The sequence below is a fragment of the Myotis daubentonii genome, chromosome 18, assembly GCF_963259705.1.
Source record: "Myotis daubentonii chromosome 18, mMyoDau2.1, whole genome shotgun sequence".
NCBI lineage: Eukaryota > Metazoa > Chordata > Mammalia > Chiroptera > Vespertilionidae > Myotis > Myotis daubentonii.
In genome coordinates this window covers 27936468-27954355 of record NC_081857.1, presented here as the reverse complement: position 1 = coordinate 27954355, position 17888 = coordinate 27936468, and the positions used below count along the sequence as shown (strand labels likewise).

Below are 17888 nucleotides of genomic sequence, written 5' to 3'. Positions count from 1 at the left end.
TGGCTCTCACCATTTAGCAGAGAGGCAGCCCCAAGCCGGTTAACTGGCCGCCTGCATTCACTTAGTGCCTCTTCCAGCCAACTGCTCCAAATACAAGCTGATGGGGTGGCCGCTGTCTGAGAGTCTTCATGCTGTTCCATTGTTCCTGGCCAGAGTCAAACTGTTAAAGGTCTTAAGCCAGTGGTTCTCAACCTTCTGGTCCTTTAAATACAGTTCCTCGCATTGTGACCCAACCATACAATTATTTTCGTTGCTACTTCATAACTGTCATGTTGCTACTGTGATGAATCGTCATGTAAATATCTGATATGCAGGATGGTCTTAGGCGACCCCTGTGAAAGGGTCGTTCGACCGCCAAAGGGGTCGCGACCCACAGGTTGAGAACCACTGTCTTAAGCAAAGGCTCTGCTGGCTTCCTCCTGTGCCTTCAGCCTCACCCTGAACTGTGTTCGCTGTCACTCTGCCTCAGTAACTCTGGCTTCTAGGTCCTCCTGTCGGCCACACTTCTTGCTGCCACAGGGACCTCACGCGTCTGGCATGCTCTTCTCCCCCACTCACCTGTTAGCCTCCATTTGTCCTTCACACCCCCTCCTCTGGGAAGCACCTCTCTCATAGCGCTAATGACAGCTGCATGCATCCCCCCCCCCCGCCCCCCCCATGCCTGCAGAAGGCCTGCAGGGCACCAGGCACCTCTGTAATGTGTTGTTTCTTTATGTGATTCTTTGATGAATTTCTGCTTCTCCCACCAGTCTGTAAGTTCCCTGTGTTTATGTTCGACATTGGTTCCCCTTGGCACATAGTAGGCACTCAATAAATGTTCCCTAAAAGACAGAGTGGCTGAGTGAATTCAAAGTATCAGTCACACTGTGGTAAGTGCTCAGATAGAGGGGAGGTGGCACGTCCTGAGAGTTAGTAGACTGCACAGGTGGGAGCCTTCCCCAAAGACGGGCACTTCTCCAGGGGAGCTGCATCCGGGCTGAAAGGTGGGAAGGGCTGGGAGTGGCCCTGGGGCAGCGGAACTGATGGGGTGGGAGAGGCTGGAGGCAGGAAGGCGGATGGGAGAGGATATACTCAAACCAGGGTCCAGCAGGGTCTGGACTGCCTGAGCACTTAGAATTCAAGATTTCTAAAAAGCATTACCAGACGCATTAACTCATCAGCAGATCAGCTAAGTTCCCAGACCCAGAGGAGGCCAAATAGGTGCTGCGGAGAAAGGAACCCAGCTCCACACCAGCTCACCCCGGGTCTCTCTGGGCCTTTTCCACCAGGAGCCCCTCCCTACTGGCTAGGGGGGCAGGCAGACCCAGAGAGCGGATCTGCCCCACCCCGACTCTCCCCAGATTCCTCAGACACCCCATTCCTGATAGGCTGAACCAGCTCCCACTTTCTCGGGCTCGGTTTCCGGGGGGACTTTGGGTGGCTGGACGCCCGCCGGCCTTCGCCCCCACCCCTCGTTCTGGCCTCGTCTAGCCCTGTCCCCTCCCCCCTGGGTCGGGTGGGGGAACCTTGGCTCGCTCCCTCCCCAAACGGTTCTCAGAGCCGGACCCTCTGGGGCTCACCTGCCCCCTGGATCTCTGCCGCCCAAGTCCTGCCGCCCCCCCCCCCGCCCCGCCCCGCCCCGCCCCCGCACCCCCACCTTCGGCTCCGCCCCTCCCTGCTGTGAGTCGGCGGCGCCCCCTGGCGGCCGCGTGCCGCGTGCGCTCTGCGGTTGCCCCCTCTCCGCGGCAGCCCAGCGGGTCGGCGTCGTTGCCGTGGAGAGGGACGCGGAAGCTACGCCGCGGCCACTGCGGACACACCAGGCTGGCGGATGCGGAATAGAGACCCCCGAGCCGGCGTGTCCACACCTGCTTCCTCGCCCCCGGGGGGGTCCCCAGAGTCGCTGCGGACGGCACCGACATGTCTGTCGAGGGGGCTGCGCAGGGAGCCTCCCCCAGGGCCCCGCGTCCCGGGATCCAGAAGTCGTCGGGCACGGTGACCAAGAAGGGGGATCGCGCAGCCAAGGAGAAGCCTCCGATCGTGCTGCTGCCGGTGGGCGAGGAGGAGCCCAAAAACCCTGGTAGGCTGGCGGCGGCGTTGGGGGGTCGGGCCTCGAGGCCTCGAGGCTCTGTGTGCCACCACCAGCCTCTGCGGCTCCCATTAGCCAGGCTGGATGGCGCGCTGCTGTGCCAGGCACTGACCTGGAGTGCTGGGCGGGTGAGGCAGGTGATCCAGGAAATAATAATAGAATGTCTGGTGCCAAGAGGTGCTGTAGGGAAAGGGCTCCACCGGCTGAAGTCCATTGTGTGAATGTACCAGCTCCTGGCACATGCGAGTGTTATTCGTGGTCACCATCCTTAAGTGTGTGGCCGTGGGCACGGCTCTTCCCTGCCGCATGGAAATGTGAGTCATGCCCTGCCCATTGAGTGAGGAACAAGGAGCTGATGGTGAAAATGTGTTTTGTCGACGGCAAACTCACCTGTCCGTTCAACAAGCATGCATTGCACACCCACTGTGTGCCGAGCTCGCTGCTCCATCTTGGACTATGAATCCCAGTTTGACTCACATCACAGTCCTTGAATCTCAGCTTGGCAGACGTTTGAATTGAATTGATCTTAAAGAACCCGCACTCTGCGATGCTGACAAAGACAATAAGATGTGATAGGATGTATGAGAAAAGAAGGACCAGGGAGGATAGGAGGACCCCGGGTGGGGGGTGGGGTGGGGGGTGGGGCTCCCAGAAGGTGCCTGCTCTTCAGCCAGATGCAACACAAAAAGAAAGCTGGGCACAGCCCTGCGTGCATGGAACTTACATTCTCTGTGGTAAGAAAATCACGAGAAAAGTCTAGGTAGGAGTGTGGCTCTGTGTTGCACGTGGTAGGACCCCAGCCTAAGTTAGTGATCCCCAAAGGGGGGTTATTGGACGGCGTCTTGATTCACAGCCACAGCTTTGCCACCCGAGAGGGGCAGGAACTTGCTGTTCCCGGAATCCCCATAAAGCACGCTGAGAAGGGTTAGGAGGCCTTGGTCAGGTGCCATCTCCTGGTCAGTGCTGGTGGCTAAGGGGAGGCAATGATGAGAGCTGGAGAAAGAGCATTTTCCAGGAGAGAGAGGACAAACCCCCGTGCCATTAAACACGCACACACCCCACTCTGTATGGAAAATGGAGTGGAAGGGGAGAGAACGGAGGCGGGGAGATGGGTTATGAGATATTTCAAGAGTCCAGGTGAGAGACAGTGGTGGTTGGAATGGGGTATGAGGGAGAAGGGGTTAGGCTCCTGGGAGAACTACTTCAGAGGCAGAAGTAATAAGAATTGGTGTACTGGATGGGGTGGAGAGAAAGGAACATAGCAAGAATGATTCCCAGGTTTCTGGATTGAGGAGGCAGATGGAGATAGGAAAGCCCAAAGGAAGAGTATCTGAGGGAGGACCCAATATTAGAGATCTTTTTTAAAAAATATATATATATTTTATTGATTTTTTACAGAGAGGAAGGGAGAGGGATAGAGAGTTAGAAACATCGATGAGAGAGAAACATCGATCAGCTGCCTCCTGCACACTCCCTACTGGGGATGTGCCCGCAACCAAGGTACATGCCCTTGGCTGGAACCGAACCCGGGACCCCCCAGTCTGCAGGCCGACGCTCTGTCCATTGAGCCAAACCAGCCAGGGCAATATTAGAGATCTTAAAGGGGGAGGAGCTGGCAGGTTCTCCCATTTGCCAGGGGCCCCCCTCCCATCTCCGGGAACCACTTCTTCCTGGAGCAGGAAAAAGCAGGGTCTCTGGGGACGCAGCGCCTCAGGTTTGAGTAGTGGGATGCGGTGGGCATCTGTCTGAATGACTTAATATTTCTAAAGCTTTTGAACAGCGTGGGAAAGGAGTAAGTGCCGTACAAATGTTTGCTAAATACATAGAAGCCTGCAGCTCTGCTGGGCCTCGGGGTCTGTGGGTTGGGAGGGGAGTGAAAGGTAGTTCCTTCTTTTGCCCCATCAGGCCTGGCTGGGCTGGGGACACCCTGGGGAGGCCCCCCAGGGAGCTGGGAGCCAGTGGAAGCGCCTGACAGACTGGGTGGGAGGAGAAGCCAGCACATTTCCACTCCCTACAGTCCTTTCTCCCACGTCTTCATTTCCCGCTGTTTTCAGCGTGGGGCTGACATTTTAAAATGCCTGTAAGACCATCCACCTCAGGGGGGGCCCACGCACCCTGAGGCCAAGCCGGCTGCCCTCCCTCCCGCAGAGGAGTACCAGTGCACCGGGTCCCTGGAGACCGACTTCGCGGAGCTCTGCACCCGCCTGGGCTACTCGGACTTCCCCAAGGTGGTCACCCGGCCCCGGCCGCACCCGGCCTTCCTCCCTTCCTCCTCTGTGTCCGAAAAGCCCATCGTCGGTGAGTGACAGCGGAGCTGGGGTGCCCGCCGGGCCACCTCACCCATCCCCAGCCTCCCATTGCGCGGAGGGCTGAATGGCGGGGGGCGCAGGGCAGGGTGGGTGTAAGTGGGGGGGGGTGGCTTCAGGGGGCAGGTGGGAGTGTAGGGGAGTCTCCCTCTAAACCCGGCAGACCCCAGCCTGGCCCCAGCAGCGGGGGGGCCGCCAGCATCTCCCAAACCTTCCTCCCCGCCCCGCCCCTCACTGTCTCCCGGCACCTCTCCCTGCTAGACGACCAGCGCCTGTCAGGTTCCTGCAGCCTCAACAGCATGGAGAGCAAGTACGTGTTCTTCCGGCCCACAATCCAGGTGGAACTGGAGCCCGAGGACAAGACCGTGAAAGAAATCTACATCCGAGGTGGGCCCCCCCACACTGCCCTCCCAGCCCCCCACCAGCCCCTCCCCGAGGCCCGAGGCACCTTCTCTCTCTCCCTTCCCAGGCTGGAAGGTTGAGGAGCGGATCCTGGGCATCTTCGCTAAATGCCTGCCCCCCCTCAGCCAGCTGCAGGCTATCAAGTGAGGGCACGTGGGGGTGGGGGAGGGAGGGGCACTGTGGGGGACGGCTCAGGGGAGGGAACTGAAGAGACGGAAGATCTGGGAGGATGGGTGGGGAGGTGGGGGGTGAGGAGGGTGTGGCAGGGAGGGCGTGTGGGAAGGAGGCCATGTTCCAGCTGTGCTCCTGGCCGTCCACCCACAGCTTTTGGAAGGTGGGGCTGACGGATAAGACCCTGGCCACGTTCATCGCCCTGCTGCCTCTCTGCTCATCCACACTCAGGTCAGAGGGGAACGGCCGGCGGGGAGGCCCAGTGCCTGGCAGCCAGGCCGGTCGGTGGTCAGAGGGAGCCGTTTGGGGCGGGAGTGGCAAGTCCCTGTGGAAGAGGAGCGTGCAGCTGATAGCCGTCGAGTTTTGAAGCTCCTGTCTGACTCGGAGCCGAGTCCCTTTTCTGCCTCTACCAGCGCCTGAAGAGCCTGGCCTTCGGGGCCTCAGCCTCTCCTCTCCATCAGCCCTACCACCACTCTCTCCCCGGGGGGGGGGGGGGGGGTTTCCCCGATGCCTGGGGCCTGACGCTGTCCTAAGGGCTGGTTCTCGCCCTCCAGGACCTGGCAGTCCAGGGAGGGAGGGGGAAGGATGTAGGAACAGATGCTGCAGGGCAGCCTGGGGACTCGGGGTGAAAGAGTGGTTCATGGGGAGAGGGAGCGGGAGCAGAGAGGTAGTGCTACCCCATGGGAGGAAATTTTAAAATAGAGACATTTCTAGCCATTAGTTCAATTTGTGTTGTGACTGGGAAAAGGCCTCCGTCCTCTCAGCGCCGTCGAGAAGCACGGCCTGTGGATAGGACATACGTTAGTTAGTTATTGCTGTGGAACAGATCACCCCTGGATTTAGGGCGTAAAACAACAGACCTCTCACAGTCTCTGAAATGAATCGGGATGCAGGTCAGTGGGTGCTGCCGGCTCAGGGTGTGCGTGAGGTTGCAGTAAAGCTGTTGGCTGGGGCTGCAGTCATCGCACCTGGGTTTGGAGCATCTGCTTCCGAGCTCACTCAGTGGCTGTTGATAGGTTGCGGCGTGTCCACACCTGAGTCCCTCGTAGGCCGTCTGAGTGCCCTCACCACCTGGCAGCTCGCGGGGACCCAGAGGGTGCCAGAGGGCACCCAAGGTGGAAGCCATGGTCTTTTTGTAAGCTGACCTTGGAAGTGACATCCCATCACTTCTGCCACATCCCATTCATCAGGTGTGAGTCACTAGGTCCAGCCACACTCCAGGGAAGGGGGTTACACAAGGGCATAGACACTAGGAAGTGGGGGTCCTCGGGGTCATTCCAGAGGCCACCCCACCATAGGTCGCTAATTCTGGGGAGTGGGCCCTTCCCGTGGCCACACTTCTGGATTTTTAGTCTGGAGGATTACATATAATTTAGTTCTGATATAATTTCCTCTTTTGGGATCCATCCTTTAACTCTGTCTTCAAGCTGCTCCTCAGAGCCCCACACTTCCTCTGTCCCTTCCTTCACTGGCCTCAGGGGTGCCCCCTGGTTCTCAGACCAGCCCCACCCTCAGGAAGGTGTCTCTGGAGGGGAACCCACTGCCCGAGCAGTCCTATCACAAGCTCATGGGACTGGACAGCACGTGAGTCTCCTTCCCACCCCTTCGCTGGGCCTGCCCCCATTCCGAGCCAGCCTAGTCCCCACCCATCCTTGCCCCTCCTGCGCCTCCCCAGCCACCCTCAATTCCTGCCCTGCAGACTTCAGATCCCATGACCCTCCTCATGCCCCAGGCCCCGGCGTTTCCAGTGACCGGTCCCCTTCCTCTGCCCAGGATCATGCACTTGTCTCTGCGGAACAACAACATCGATGACTACGGGGCGCAGCTCCTGGGCCAGGCCCTGTCCACGCTGCACACCTGCAACCGGACCCTGGTCTCGCTCAACCTGGGCTTCAACCACATCGGAGACGAGGGCGCGGGCTACATCGCGGATGTGCGTGCACAGGAGGGAGGGAGGGACCCCCTGAGCCCACCGTCTGTGGGCTCACGCCCCTCCCCACCCTCAGGGCCTCCGGCTGAACCGCTCCCTGCTCTGGCTGTCCCTGGCCCACAACCGCATTCAGGACAAAGGCGCCCTGAAGCTGGCCGAGGTGGGTGTGCGGTGTGCCGGCTGGGCGGGCTGGAGGAGTGGATGGGGCTCACAGGGTCTGACAGCTGTGCCTCGGCCCAGGTCCTGCAGCCCTTCGAGCTGACACACACGGAGGTGGTGGAGCGCCGGCGCCTCCTGCTGGGAAAGGGGACCCAGGAGCACTTGCGGTCGGTGAGCTGCGCCTCCGCCTGTTTCTCAGCAAGCTGGCCCTGTCGCAGTTCGTCTTCTGTCCTGACTGTCCCCCGGCCCAGCTTCTGCACTGGCCTCACAAATGTTCGGGCTGTCACTGCAGAATCCCTCCATGGGCAGAATGTGTTGGTTAAAAGAAAGGAGAAGCCCTGGCCAGTGTGGCTCAGTTGGTTGGAGCATCTTCCCATACACCTAAAGGTCATGGGCTCGATTCCCGGTCATGGTGGGTGCAGTAGGGAGCTGATGGATGCTTCTCTCACATCGATGTTTCTTTCGCTCCCTTCCTCTCTCTCAAATCAATAAAAACATATCCTCGGGTGAGGATTTTTTTTTTTAATTAAAATAAGAAAGAGAAAGGAGTAGATTTAGACTGCTCGAACTTGAAATCCCGTGTGACCTTGGCACGTTACTCACAGGATTGTCGAGAGGATTAAATGTGTGTAAAACACAGGGAACAATGTGAGAGTCTGAGCCCCTGCCCCCACCCCCACCCCCGGGTCCCTCTGCCATTTCTCCCCAACAGCACCACCCTCCCCAGAAGTCCCAGCACTATTTTAGCCTTTAGGCAGGCAGCTGGGGCGGGGAGGGGGGGTGCTGCCTGGTGGACCGCCACCCAGGCACAAGGCTGCCCCCTCCCCCTGCTGGGGAAGGCGCGCTGGCTTCTGCCTCCATTCCCCCTGTTTGTGGGCACAGCCTTCCTCGTCTCGACACGGGGAGTCCAAAGCAGAACGGGAGAAGAATCTGCTGGTGGGAGTCAGCAGCGTCGCGCTGATAGACAAGGCGGACAAGACGCAGACAGCAAAGACCCTGAAGGGCCTGGTCAAGAAAAAGGAGAAGGCAGGGGTAGGTGTGCTGCGGGCAGGAGGGCCTTGGGCAATCTTGAGAGCAGCAGCGAGGAAACCTCACGGGACACGGGGGGAGCGGGAGGCAAGAAGGCTTCAGGCCCAGGGGTCCCACACTGGCCTCCTCCCAGCCGGCTCCCCACCCCCTCAGGAGGGAGGACTTTAATTTGTCTTCTTCCATCCTTCACAGGAAGTGGTGAAGAAAGAGGAGAAGTCGGGGTCTGGGCAGTCACCCATACAAGGAAACCTAAAGAAGGAAGACGCCGCCAAGACAAGCAAGGGGAGTAAGTGCTGGCACCCCTCTGAGGCGTGGAGGCTGTACCACTTCTTGGTGTGGAGGAAGGAGCGGGGGGGCAGGGTGCCGGAGGCACGCGCTGGTCTTCTGGGCACATCCCTTTCTAGTCCGTTTCCTTCCAGTCCCTTACCCTGACCACTGCAGCTCGCTTCCCTGGGCCCGACCCCGTGGCCTTGCCCTGAGAAGAGGACCCCCTCCAGCTGGGGTCCCCTCGAGCTCCGCTTCTGTTGCACCCAAACCCAGTTTGAGGAGTCGCCTCCCTGGCCCAGCCCTTCTCTCTGGGGACTCTGGGTGGTAACAGGCCCGCACTGTGCGTTCTGCCCTCTTCCTGCCCCAGAGGTGACCATCCCCGAGCAGAAGCCAAGCAGGGGGAAAGGGCAGAAGACTGGGAGCAAGGAGAAGCGCAGCATCCTCCTGGAGTCAGAGGTGGGCTCCGGGCGGGGGTGTGTGTGGTGGGGGTGGGGGCGGCGCGTCCTGTACTGTGGCAGCGGCCACTTCCACATGACACCCCCGTCCCGGCCTGGGCTTGCGGGGGACAACAGGATGCCCCTCCCTTCAGGCTTGAGGAGCCCCGTCCCCCGCTTTTTCCTTGCTCAATAGGAGCTCACACTTTTGATCCTGCCTCACCTCAGTTTGCTTCCCAAAAGGCCACTGACGGACCATCACCACCTCCACGTTCGCTGGGACAGCTGCCCTGGGCACAGGGCATCTATAGTCGCGCTGTTGCCCTACTGTGCGTGAGGCTCCTCAGACCCTCCTTGCCCTGGAGTCTCCCTTTCCCTCCCACTAGGACCAATTTGTTCCTTGCTTCCCAGACTGTCACCCATAGCTCCCTCCTGCCAGCCGTCCTCTCCGAGAGGTCGTCTCTGGCCATCAGGAGACCTTCCCTCTTAGGAGTCCTCTCTGGCATCTGAGACAAGACCTTGCAAAAGAGGATGGTCAGGTAGAGAAGGGGGTGAGGTGCCTCGCACTCCGTTGTCCCGTCTTGTCCAGGCTGCTGTTTCTCCCCAGGACTATGGCGCTTTCTTCTCCTCCTCTCTTCACCAGTCCCTCCCATCACTGCCCTCGGCACGCTAGCCCTTAGGAAACGGGAAAACCCGTGTGCCATGTACTGTTTCAGGCCTTTACCACCTGCTTTGTTTGCCTGGAACACCTTTCTTCTCATCTTCATCTGGTATCTACTGGGTACCATTCAGACTTCAGCTCACAGGCCACCTCTGCTGGGAGACCGGGCTAGTGGCCCTCCTCTGTGCTCCTGCAGTACCCCGCGCTGACCTCTGCCACTTGTCACGCACGCATACCATATTATCATTTCACTTTCTGCCCCCCACACCCCGTTGCTTCTTGAGGATATGGGCATATTTATTTCTGTATCCCCAGCACCTAGGACAGAGCCTGGACTATAGCCAGCCCTCAAAACATGTACGTTGAATGAATGAATGAGTGACCTGTTGACCAGCCTCTCCTTTGCTGCAATTACTATTCTACTTTAGCAGCTGATTGTTGAAGCTACCGAGATGGTCAACCCTCTCTTGGAACCCGTGGAACACCGAGATGGGAAAGTTTTCTTGCTTGGGAACAAGGTCCTTTTGCACCTCAACCTCCTCCGTAAGTGTGCCAACCAGCCCTGCCTCCTGTCCCAAGGCTACCTGAGGCCCATACTGCCCTGAGGGCGCCCCCACCCCCCCCAAACCTGGTTCTCCCCCGGTTGGAGAGACACCATCATGATGTCGGAGGCCCTTTTGAGTGAGAGGAAGTCAGCTCCTGGGTCGGGCAATTGAAGGGAGTGAGAGGGAGAAGCAGGGGTGGGGAAAAGAAAAAGGCTGAGGGAAGGCAGAGGAGTCAGAGCTGGCGAGCTGGGAGCGAGGCTGTGGAGGGTGTCCCCTGAGGGTGGTGGTGTAAGAGGCACTTTCGGCTCCTTCCACCAGGAAACCGCATCACCGAGGTGGGGCTGGAGGGCTTCCTCAACGTGGTGCGGTACCAGGCGCAGTTCTCCAAGTCCTCCAAGAGTGCGGCCAAGGGCCCCGTGGGGCTGCTCTGGCTGTCCCTGGCGGTGAGTCCCTTCACTGCCCTGCGCTGCTTCTCTAGTTCCTAGTTCTTTTTATCAGCACGTGCCCTCCGTCTGTCTTGCTCTAAGATCAGCACATACTCACTCTGCCTTTCGTCCACGTCCTGCAGCCCCTCACCCATCCTGACCAGAAGACTTTTCTCCCAGAAAACTCATTTCCATCCCTTTTGTCAGCCGTCGGCCTTCCTTTTCCTCCTTCAGAAAAACAACTTCTCCCCGCAAAGCCCCATGTACATCATGATGCAGGAACTGATGCTGCCAAGGGACCCCATCAGTAAGGCCAAGCACAGAGAGGAGGAGGCCATGGCGTCCGCCACCTAGGCCCCCCCCTGCCCCCCACCTCCCGCTCACAGGCTCTGGCCACAGAAGCATCTCCTGCCCGGGTGTGGGCTGACCTCCCTAGGTGAGATCTCAGGTCAGTAACAAGGCCACTGCTGTACTTCCCCCTTGAAATTGTCTAAAAACTTTGTTCTGGAAATACTTGGACCATTTGGACTCTTGAGTCTGTTCATGTAACGGCCAGGAACGGCGGAATCGCCCGCTGCAGTCTGCCGGGCCTTGCTCTCCTGCCTCCTGAGGGCCTAGCTCTTGCTTGCTCAGGCCACAGCACTCTCTCCTGCGCTCCTCGAGCACCTGCACCTACAGATGTCTGCAATCCTAAACCAGGACACCCAAATGGTGCGGGGGCCAGAGGAGTCAGGAGAGCTGGGGGCCCATCAGTGTGGCTCCCTGAGGACCTACTGACAAGGCGGAGCCACAGGGCTGGCTCCTGGGAGCCAAGAGCCACTTTACAGGGAGCTTCCAGGGAAGTGTCCCTCCTCCCCCCCTGGGCAGTTAACCTGGTCCACCTCCCCTCACTCTGTTGCCTCGACAGAGCTGTGCTCTCCCTGCCGAGAACGCTCTTGGTGACGTTCAGTGGCTCTCCAGGCTTCCCGGCCTCTGACCACCTGCTCAGCCCTGGGCAGCTGGCTGAGCTGCTGCAGGAAACCTGGCCAGCGTTAGATTCCCAACACGAGAACACGAGCGGTTACAGGTGCCCGGCGAGGCCTAGTCCCCTCAGCTTCTCCAGTAGTTCCTACCTGAATCCTTCTAAGGCAGTAACCTTCCTCATGCCGCGACCCTTTCATACAGTTCCTCATGTTGTGATGACCCCCAACCATAAAATTATTTTCGTTGCTACTTCATAGCTGTAATTTTGCTCCTGTTATGAATCGTCATGTAAATATCTGATATGCTATATGTGTTTTCCGATGGTCGCGACCCACAGGTTGAGAACCGCTGCTCTAAGGTAAAGCTTCTGTGAACCTTTCCGGCCCATTCTTATTCCGGCACTTAAGCACCAATGACTGTGCCCAACTAGACCATCAGCTCACAAGGTCAGCACCTGGAATCGTGATAGGTTAGCAGGGAGGATATATTAGGGCTGAAAGAGAATTTGTCTCTAAGGCCAACAGTGAAGGCAAAGAGATAGTGAAGATTTGGATGGTTGGTCAGAGGATGTGGCTGTGTCGGTCGTGGCTGGCTTGGGGGTGCAGAGCCTGCAGGGGGTGCAGGCTGAGATGCCCCTCCCCTGCATGTTTGCCTTTAAAGCCCTGCCACTCACTGAGGGCAGCTCAGGCGGTCTCGTGACTTAGGATCCACCGCTCCTGTATGTATGTGTGTGTGTGTGTGTGTGTGTAAGTGGGTGAAGTGTCTTTTTGTGTTTTGGCCATGGGGCTGTGTAACTTAGTTTGCCCAACTGTACTTCAGTGAGCACACCTTTGGAGCTTGGGAGAGAATATGGCAAGAGCTGGGTCTGGGACTGACATCGGGTGAGGGGGGGACATCCTTCTGTCCCTCTATCCAGCTGCAGGGGGAATAACCACAATACTTTTTATCATAGCAGTTCCAAGAATCACACACACACCACAACAGTTGAAGAATATTTAACTTTTCTTAAAAAAAAATCTTAATCATGAAAGGAAGAAAATAAGAGTATACATTATTTTAACAGCAGAACAGTCATTTCCATATCTGTATTTTATATATTATATATATATTTATATATGTATATATACACCTAGCACAGTGTGTATATTCTGTGAGTCAGTGGGGAGTGCCATGGACATGGTAACAGGGGCCAATGTTGCAGTGGCTCCTGGGGTGGTCCTGGGTGAACTTAGGGACTCCAGCATTTGAACCCCCTACTCTGGGGCCCACCCAGTTTTTAGCTCCGTACCTGATACACCGATTTTCTGTAGGGAAAGGGTGGACACAGGTGGGGTAAGAAGTCCCCTGAAGACGGGAAGTCCAGTGGGGAGGGTGTAGCTTGGCCCTGAGCCGCGGAGACCGGACTCCCGCGCTAGGTGGGCCCACAAGGGACTGGCTCGACCGTCAGACCCTGACCCAGGAGCTGGGCGAGAACTGGGAGTTGCACCTTCTCTCCCCTTGGCAGTGGCTCTGTGGCTGCCTCCAGCACGCCAGGAACAGAAAGGTCCAAGTTATTTACAACAGCAAAGATGCACGTACAATACATACATATTTATAGGAATCCACGTGACGGAGAGGAGAGGTGGAGGCACCCCCCTGAGCCTTGGGACCCTGGGGGGGGAAGGAAGGGGAAGAAAGTGCATTTACACAGGAGCCTTCCCCATTCCCTCGCATGCCTGAGGTACCCACGCGCACCAGTGGCACGCACATGTGGGACAAGGGGGCCTTAAAGATGCAGTCAGCATGCACAGGACCGGTGGCCTGAGGGAGGGGAAAAGACCCTGAAATTGGCCCTGGCCGGTGTTGATCAGTGGTTAGTGTTGGAGTCCCGGTCACCCGGGTTGCAGGTTTGATCCCCAGCCTCTGGTCAGGGTGCCAGCGAGAGGCAACCACTCGATGTCTCTCTCCCCCAACCCCTTTTCCACTTTCTCTTAAAAAAAAAAAATCAATGGAAAATATCCTCGGGTTGAGGATGAGCAAGACACTGAAACTGGACTCCCAGGCAACATGCGGGTCTGCCCCGGTAGATCCGTCTCCTGAACTGCCTCTATCTACCACGGGCGGAGGCTGGGTATCCCCACCCTGCGCCCTGCCCTAGGCCATCCCGAGCGAGGAGTGGGGTGCAGAGGACCGGTGGTGGGCACAGCTACAGTCCTGGGGGTGTGGCTGCGTCTGCCACGCTGTCTTCCCGGGGGCTTCTGGTGCCTGTGGAGGATGCAGTGATGACTGAGGAACTGACCTCTGAGATGACTCCTCTCATGTTTTGCCCGGAAAGTCCTCAAGCTCATAAGAATGGGGGGATTACCTGTACTCAGGGAGCAATGAGACCCCCCCCCCAGAACCCCTTTTTGCCTCACACTGCACGGCAGCGTGTCCTCACTAGCGGACGCTTCCTCCCCTGGGCTGGTACGAAGAGGAAATCAGCTTCACTCACTGTCCTCGGGGCAGGGCCCCAGCTCGTGGCTGTCCCAGGAGTCAGAGGGCGGGGGATCCTTCACTGGAGGGGACAGGGAGCAATCTGCCCACTTCGCCGCTTCTGTGTGGAAACTGCCCACAGGCGTGGTGCCGCCAGAGGACTCGCCCCCGAGGGACCTGAGCAGCTCCCTGTAGGCCAGCTCCATGTCCTGGAAGAGTGCGGAAGGTCCGGTTCAGAAGGTCCCTGGGTGCATCGAGGGGAGCCCTGGCAGGCCAAGAGCTAGGGCTCCCATGGACACACCACCAGTCCAAGCTACCCCCCCCCCCCAACGACTGAAAACAGGCTGCTCCCACTGCCTTGAGGGCCTGAGCTCCAGTCCCCTCACCTTGAGCTTGTTGAGCTTGAGGGTGAGTTGCTCAATGGTTTGGAAGATTATGCCCATGTCCTTGACGGCCAGGCTGGGGGGCGAGCAGCTGGGGCGCCTCGGCTCTCCATTGCCTCCCCGCGGCTGCGGCTCGGTCTGCCAGACAGGGAGGCCGTTGGGCTGAGAGAGGTCGGTGCTGGAGTCGGGGGGTCCTGCTGGCATGCTGACATAGAAACAGTTCCCTGTCCCCATGGCGAGAGGGAGAGATTAGGATACAAGTGCAGAGCAAGTGGAAGCCACCCTCTCGCCCTTGGCGCTTGCCGCGCTGCCTGACGGGGCCAAGGAGCCGGTCCTACGACGAGCTCGGAGCACTCCGCCTCCTGCTGCCTACTGCGCGCCTGGGCGCTCCTCCTCCACAGGGCCTTCTGGATGGCAATTCTGCTTAGCGTGTCCCATCCCCGGGGAAGACACTCAGTGTGACAGTTAAGGCAGGAGTGGCAGGGTTGTGTTTCATTTGGGAAATGGGGAAGGGCTCCCATTCCTAGAAGGAAGGGTAAGGAGGTGGTGGCTGGTTTAGGAACTTGTGAAAAGCCATGGGCAGTAGCCTCCCTGACCCTGCCCATCGGTCATTTACTTCACAATCCGGGAGATACCTCCACTCATCATTGGGGGTCAGGCAGCCGGAGGAAGGACGCAGAGGGTCCCTGCCCGGGCAGTAGGCATAGGTGGACGCCAAGGAACTGTGGTGTGGAGGGCACGTGAGCCTATGTCCACCGTGACACTGGAGTAGTGGCTGGTGTGGGCAAGAAGTGGCTCGCCGTCAGGCTCTTGGGTAAGGACACTGGGCACTGGGCCAGGCTTCCCACCCACATGGCAGCACAGCAGCTCACCCTCCTGCTCTGCAAGACACCTGGGCAGCTCTCGACAAGGGGGTGGCACAAGGCCTGTCCCTGTCTGTGGCCCAGGGCCCGGCTCTGCCCTCTGGGCCCCACTCTCTGGCTCCCAGGAGGGGTTCATTACCCGTAGCCTTTGCTCCGCCTTCCACTTCAGGTGGCTCAGCCTCTGACTGGCCACCCTCTGGTAGAGCAGGGACAGCCTTACTGCCTGCCACCTCAGCTGCACCGCCACCGCCACCACCACCACCAGGGAGAGCAGAAACCAAAAGAGAAGGGAAGGGAAGGGAAGGAGAGGAGGAAGAAATGGGGGTGGAGAGAAAGAAAAAGGGAAGAACACAGTGAACACAAGCTCACACGTGACTCTTCCCCAGGGAGCTGCGGAGAACTTTCCCACCAATTCACCAAAGGAGAGAGAAGGAAGGTCAGTTCCCAGAAACCCAGGAGAGAGGGCAGACCATGAGCAGATGAGTAATAAATGCTCCTGGAAAGGGAGGCAGAGCTGAGCGCGAGGGGAGGATCGGGAACTGGCACTGACGGGAATCCCATCCCACTCCTCAGGGGCGCCCTGGCCTGCTGCTCTCCTCCACCAGGCCTCCCTCTCCCGCTGACCCCTCCCCTGCCAGGGCTCACTGCTCTGGCCAAACCCATCCTGAGCACCATCCTGGCAGGCCCAGCTTTGCTGGTCTTAAAGCGTCCACCATATCCACAGCTGGGTGCCCTCCCTGCCACCTCCTTCACTCCCCACACCCCTTCCTCTCCGAGCATCTTCCCCGACTTGTCCGAAGGCCCCTCTCTCAGCTCAACCTCTAGTTCAGCGCTTCTCCACCCCCACAAGCCAGTGCCTTCATCTCTGCCACCTGAGGGGACGGGCTGCAAGCAGGAGTCCTTGTCTCTGCAGCCTGAGGCTCTGAGAAGAGCCTCACCATTTCCTTAGGCCTGGCAGACGAGTGAGGGACACCAGCAGAGACTCTTACTGATGGCTGGTCAGTGCCAGGTACGAGGCACTATCCTCGTATTACAGAAGGAAGTTCAGGGCTGGTTCCGAGTTTGCTCTAACGTCACACAGACATGAAGTGATGGAGCTGGGGCTTTGGCTCTGGGCTGTCTGACCGCAAAGCCTCTGCCCTCTGCATGCTATCAGCACGTCTCCTTCCCCTAGGACCCAGGCTGAGCCCTGCACACGTGTGGCTTCCAGAATAAGGTGGGGAAGGAAGCAGCCTTTGGAAGACTTGCCTCTACCCTAGCAAAACCGGGCGTTTGCCTCCCCAGTGGGCCCCAATTTATCTTACCTTTTCTCACAACTTTGTAACTTCCTGCTGCCTCTGTGCTTGAAGCCTCTTCCTCTGGACTCCTGTCTAGCTCAGGAGGCTCCCAGATCCCAGAATTTCTTGTCCTTGGAGGCAGGTGTTCCAGAGAACAGAGAGCCGCATCCTCCGGCTCTGGCTGGCCCCCCTCTGGCCCTGGGAGCTGGGTGTTCTCCCCTTCACCCTCAGTGGGAGCTCGTCCAGGGGAGCCTGGGTCCCAGGGGTGAGAGGTGATGCTGACGACGGAAGGTGTAGGTGTCAGGTCGTCCTCGGGCTCCCCAGCAGCCTGTGGTTCCCTGGGGTGACTTGGCAGCTGGCCCCGCAGGATCAGGTGCCGCAGGATCTCCACTGGAGGGAAACAGGGAGGTGGCTTCCCTGGCACAGGACCCAGCCAGCAGCAGGAAGAGTGCAGAGGTGGCAGGAGGGTGGCTAACTCCCCTCCCACCACCAACTCGGTGAACCTGCCTCCTCAGGCACCCGGTGGAGCTGGAGGGCTCTGGCCAGTTAGCGGGGCTGGGGAATGGGAGTGACAACTGTGTCTTGGCATCATCCTGCCTCAAACCAGGGAGAACCTTCAGGCAGGTGGAGGGTGCAGACAGCTGCCAGTTCACACTGCTCATGCTACTGGGGAACGGGGGCCGATGGCAGGGCCCACGAGGCACTCACCATCTTCTAGGGCGGCATCGGCAAGTCCTTCCATGAACAGAGGGCCTGGGAGGGGCAGGACGATGGGGTCTCTGGTCCTGCCACCCCTGTTCTCTCCATCCAGGGATGCGGAAGGGTGAGGCAGGGCACCCAGCTCTGTGGCCTCCATGCTGCCCTCATGCTTGAGGTCCTCCAGCAGGACCGAGTGCTTCCCTGTGACCCCCTGTTGGGGCCCAGTACCTGTGGTGGTGGAAGGTCAGTGTAAGGCTGGGAGAGAGGGAAGGCACGTGGGGGTTGATCCCATGCCTAGCTTCAGATTTAAGGGGCTGGGAACATTGGGTGACTCATCTACAATGTGTACTGAACACCCACTATGGCTTGGCACTGTCCCGGCTCTTGGCATACATCAGTTAATAAAGATCTCTGTCTAATTCAAGTGCAGGGACACAGAGGAATAATAAAATAAGCAAATCACTGAAATAAATCAGAAGGTGAGACATACTATAGGAAAGAAGGAAAACAAGAGCAGGGTATGGAGGATCAGGAGTGCTGGCCACAGTACTAAACAGAGGGTCAAGAAGGCGTATTGGTGCAGAGGTAAGACTTGAAGGAGGTGTGGACATTAGGAGGAAAAGCGTTTTATTTATTTATTTATTTTTTTAAATATATTTTATTGATTTTTCACAGAGAGGAAGGAAGAGGGATAGAGAGAAACATCAGTGAGAGAGAAAGGTGGATCAGCTGTCTCCTGTACACCCACTACTGGGGATGTGCCCTTGACCGGAATCGAACCCGGGACCCTTGAGTCCACAGGCCGACGCTCTATCCATTGAGCCAAACCAGTTACAGCAGGAGGAAAAGCATTTT

The 17888-nt window shown here is 58.4% G+C and overlaps 2 protein-coding genes across 10 annotated transcripts in view; one reads left to right on the top strand and one right to left on the bottom strand.

Annotated features, from left to right (window-relative positions):
* The first annotated feature begins 1733 nt into the window (after positions 1–1733).
* On the top strand, positions 1734–11725 carry LRRC71 (leucine rich repeat containing 71). 2 transcript variants are annotated; one of them, XM_059673510.1, is made up of 15 exons: positions 1734–2056; positions 4214–4363; positions 4633–4758; positions 4841–4916; positions 5098–5175; positions 6460–6528; positions 6718–6877; positions 6951–7034; positions 7115–7204; positions 7916–8065; positions 8255–8348; positions 8697–8785; positions 9856–9967; positions 10288–10412; positions 10629–11725. In XM_059673510.1, the coding sequence occupies exons 1-15, from the start codon at positions 1897–1899 to the stop codon at positions 10746–10748; spliced, it is 1683 nt and encodes a 560-aa protein (XP_059529493.1). In that variant the 5' UTR covers positions 1734–1896; the 3' UTR covers positions 10749–11725. The 2 variants fall into 2 exon arrangements, with proteins under 2 accessions (XP_059529493.1, XP_059529492.1); XM_059673509.1 differs by having other exon boundaries at positions 1736–2056; positions 9853–9967; positions 10629–11724.
* Positions 11726–12337: 612 nt separating this feature from the next.
* The window catches only part of ARHGEF11 (Rho guanine nucleotide exchange factor 11), an 84434-nt gene continuing 78883 nt past the window's right edge, over positions 12338–17888 (bottom strand). For 7 of the 8 annotated variants that reach the window (XM_059674075.1, XM_059674077.1, XM_059674076.1 and 4 more), the window contains 6 exons: positions 17043–17261; positions 16362–16724; positions 15197–15292; positions 14198–14418; positions 13831–14020; positions 12338–13601 (listed from right to left, as the gene is read on the bottom strand). In XM_059674075.1, coding sequence (XP_059530058.1) covers positions 13543–13601; positions 13831–14020; positions 14198–14418; positions 15197–15292; positions 16362–16724; positions 17043–17261 — 1148 coding nt within the window. In that variant the 3' untranslated portion in view covers positions 12338–13542. The remainder of the gene's footprint in view (positions 13602–13830; positions 14021–14197; positions 14419–15196; positions 15293–16361; positions 16725–17042; positions 17262–17888) is intronic. The other variant, XM_059674080.1, reaches the window with a different exon arrangement.

Coding starts and splice junctions, on each gene's coding strand:
- LRRC71 (XM_059673509.1), top strand. CDS start 1,897: ATGTCTGTCGAGGGGGCTGCGCAGGGAGCCTCCCCCAGGGCCCCGCGT. Junction 2,057..4,213: donor GGAGGAGCCCAAAAACCCTG/GTAGGCTGGCGG, acceptor TCCCTCCCGCAG/AGGAGTACCAGTGCACCGGG. Junction 7,205..7,915: donor CCCAGGAGCACTTGCGGTCG/GTGAGCTGCGCC, acceptor TTGTGGGCACAG/CCTTCCTCGTCTCGACACGG.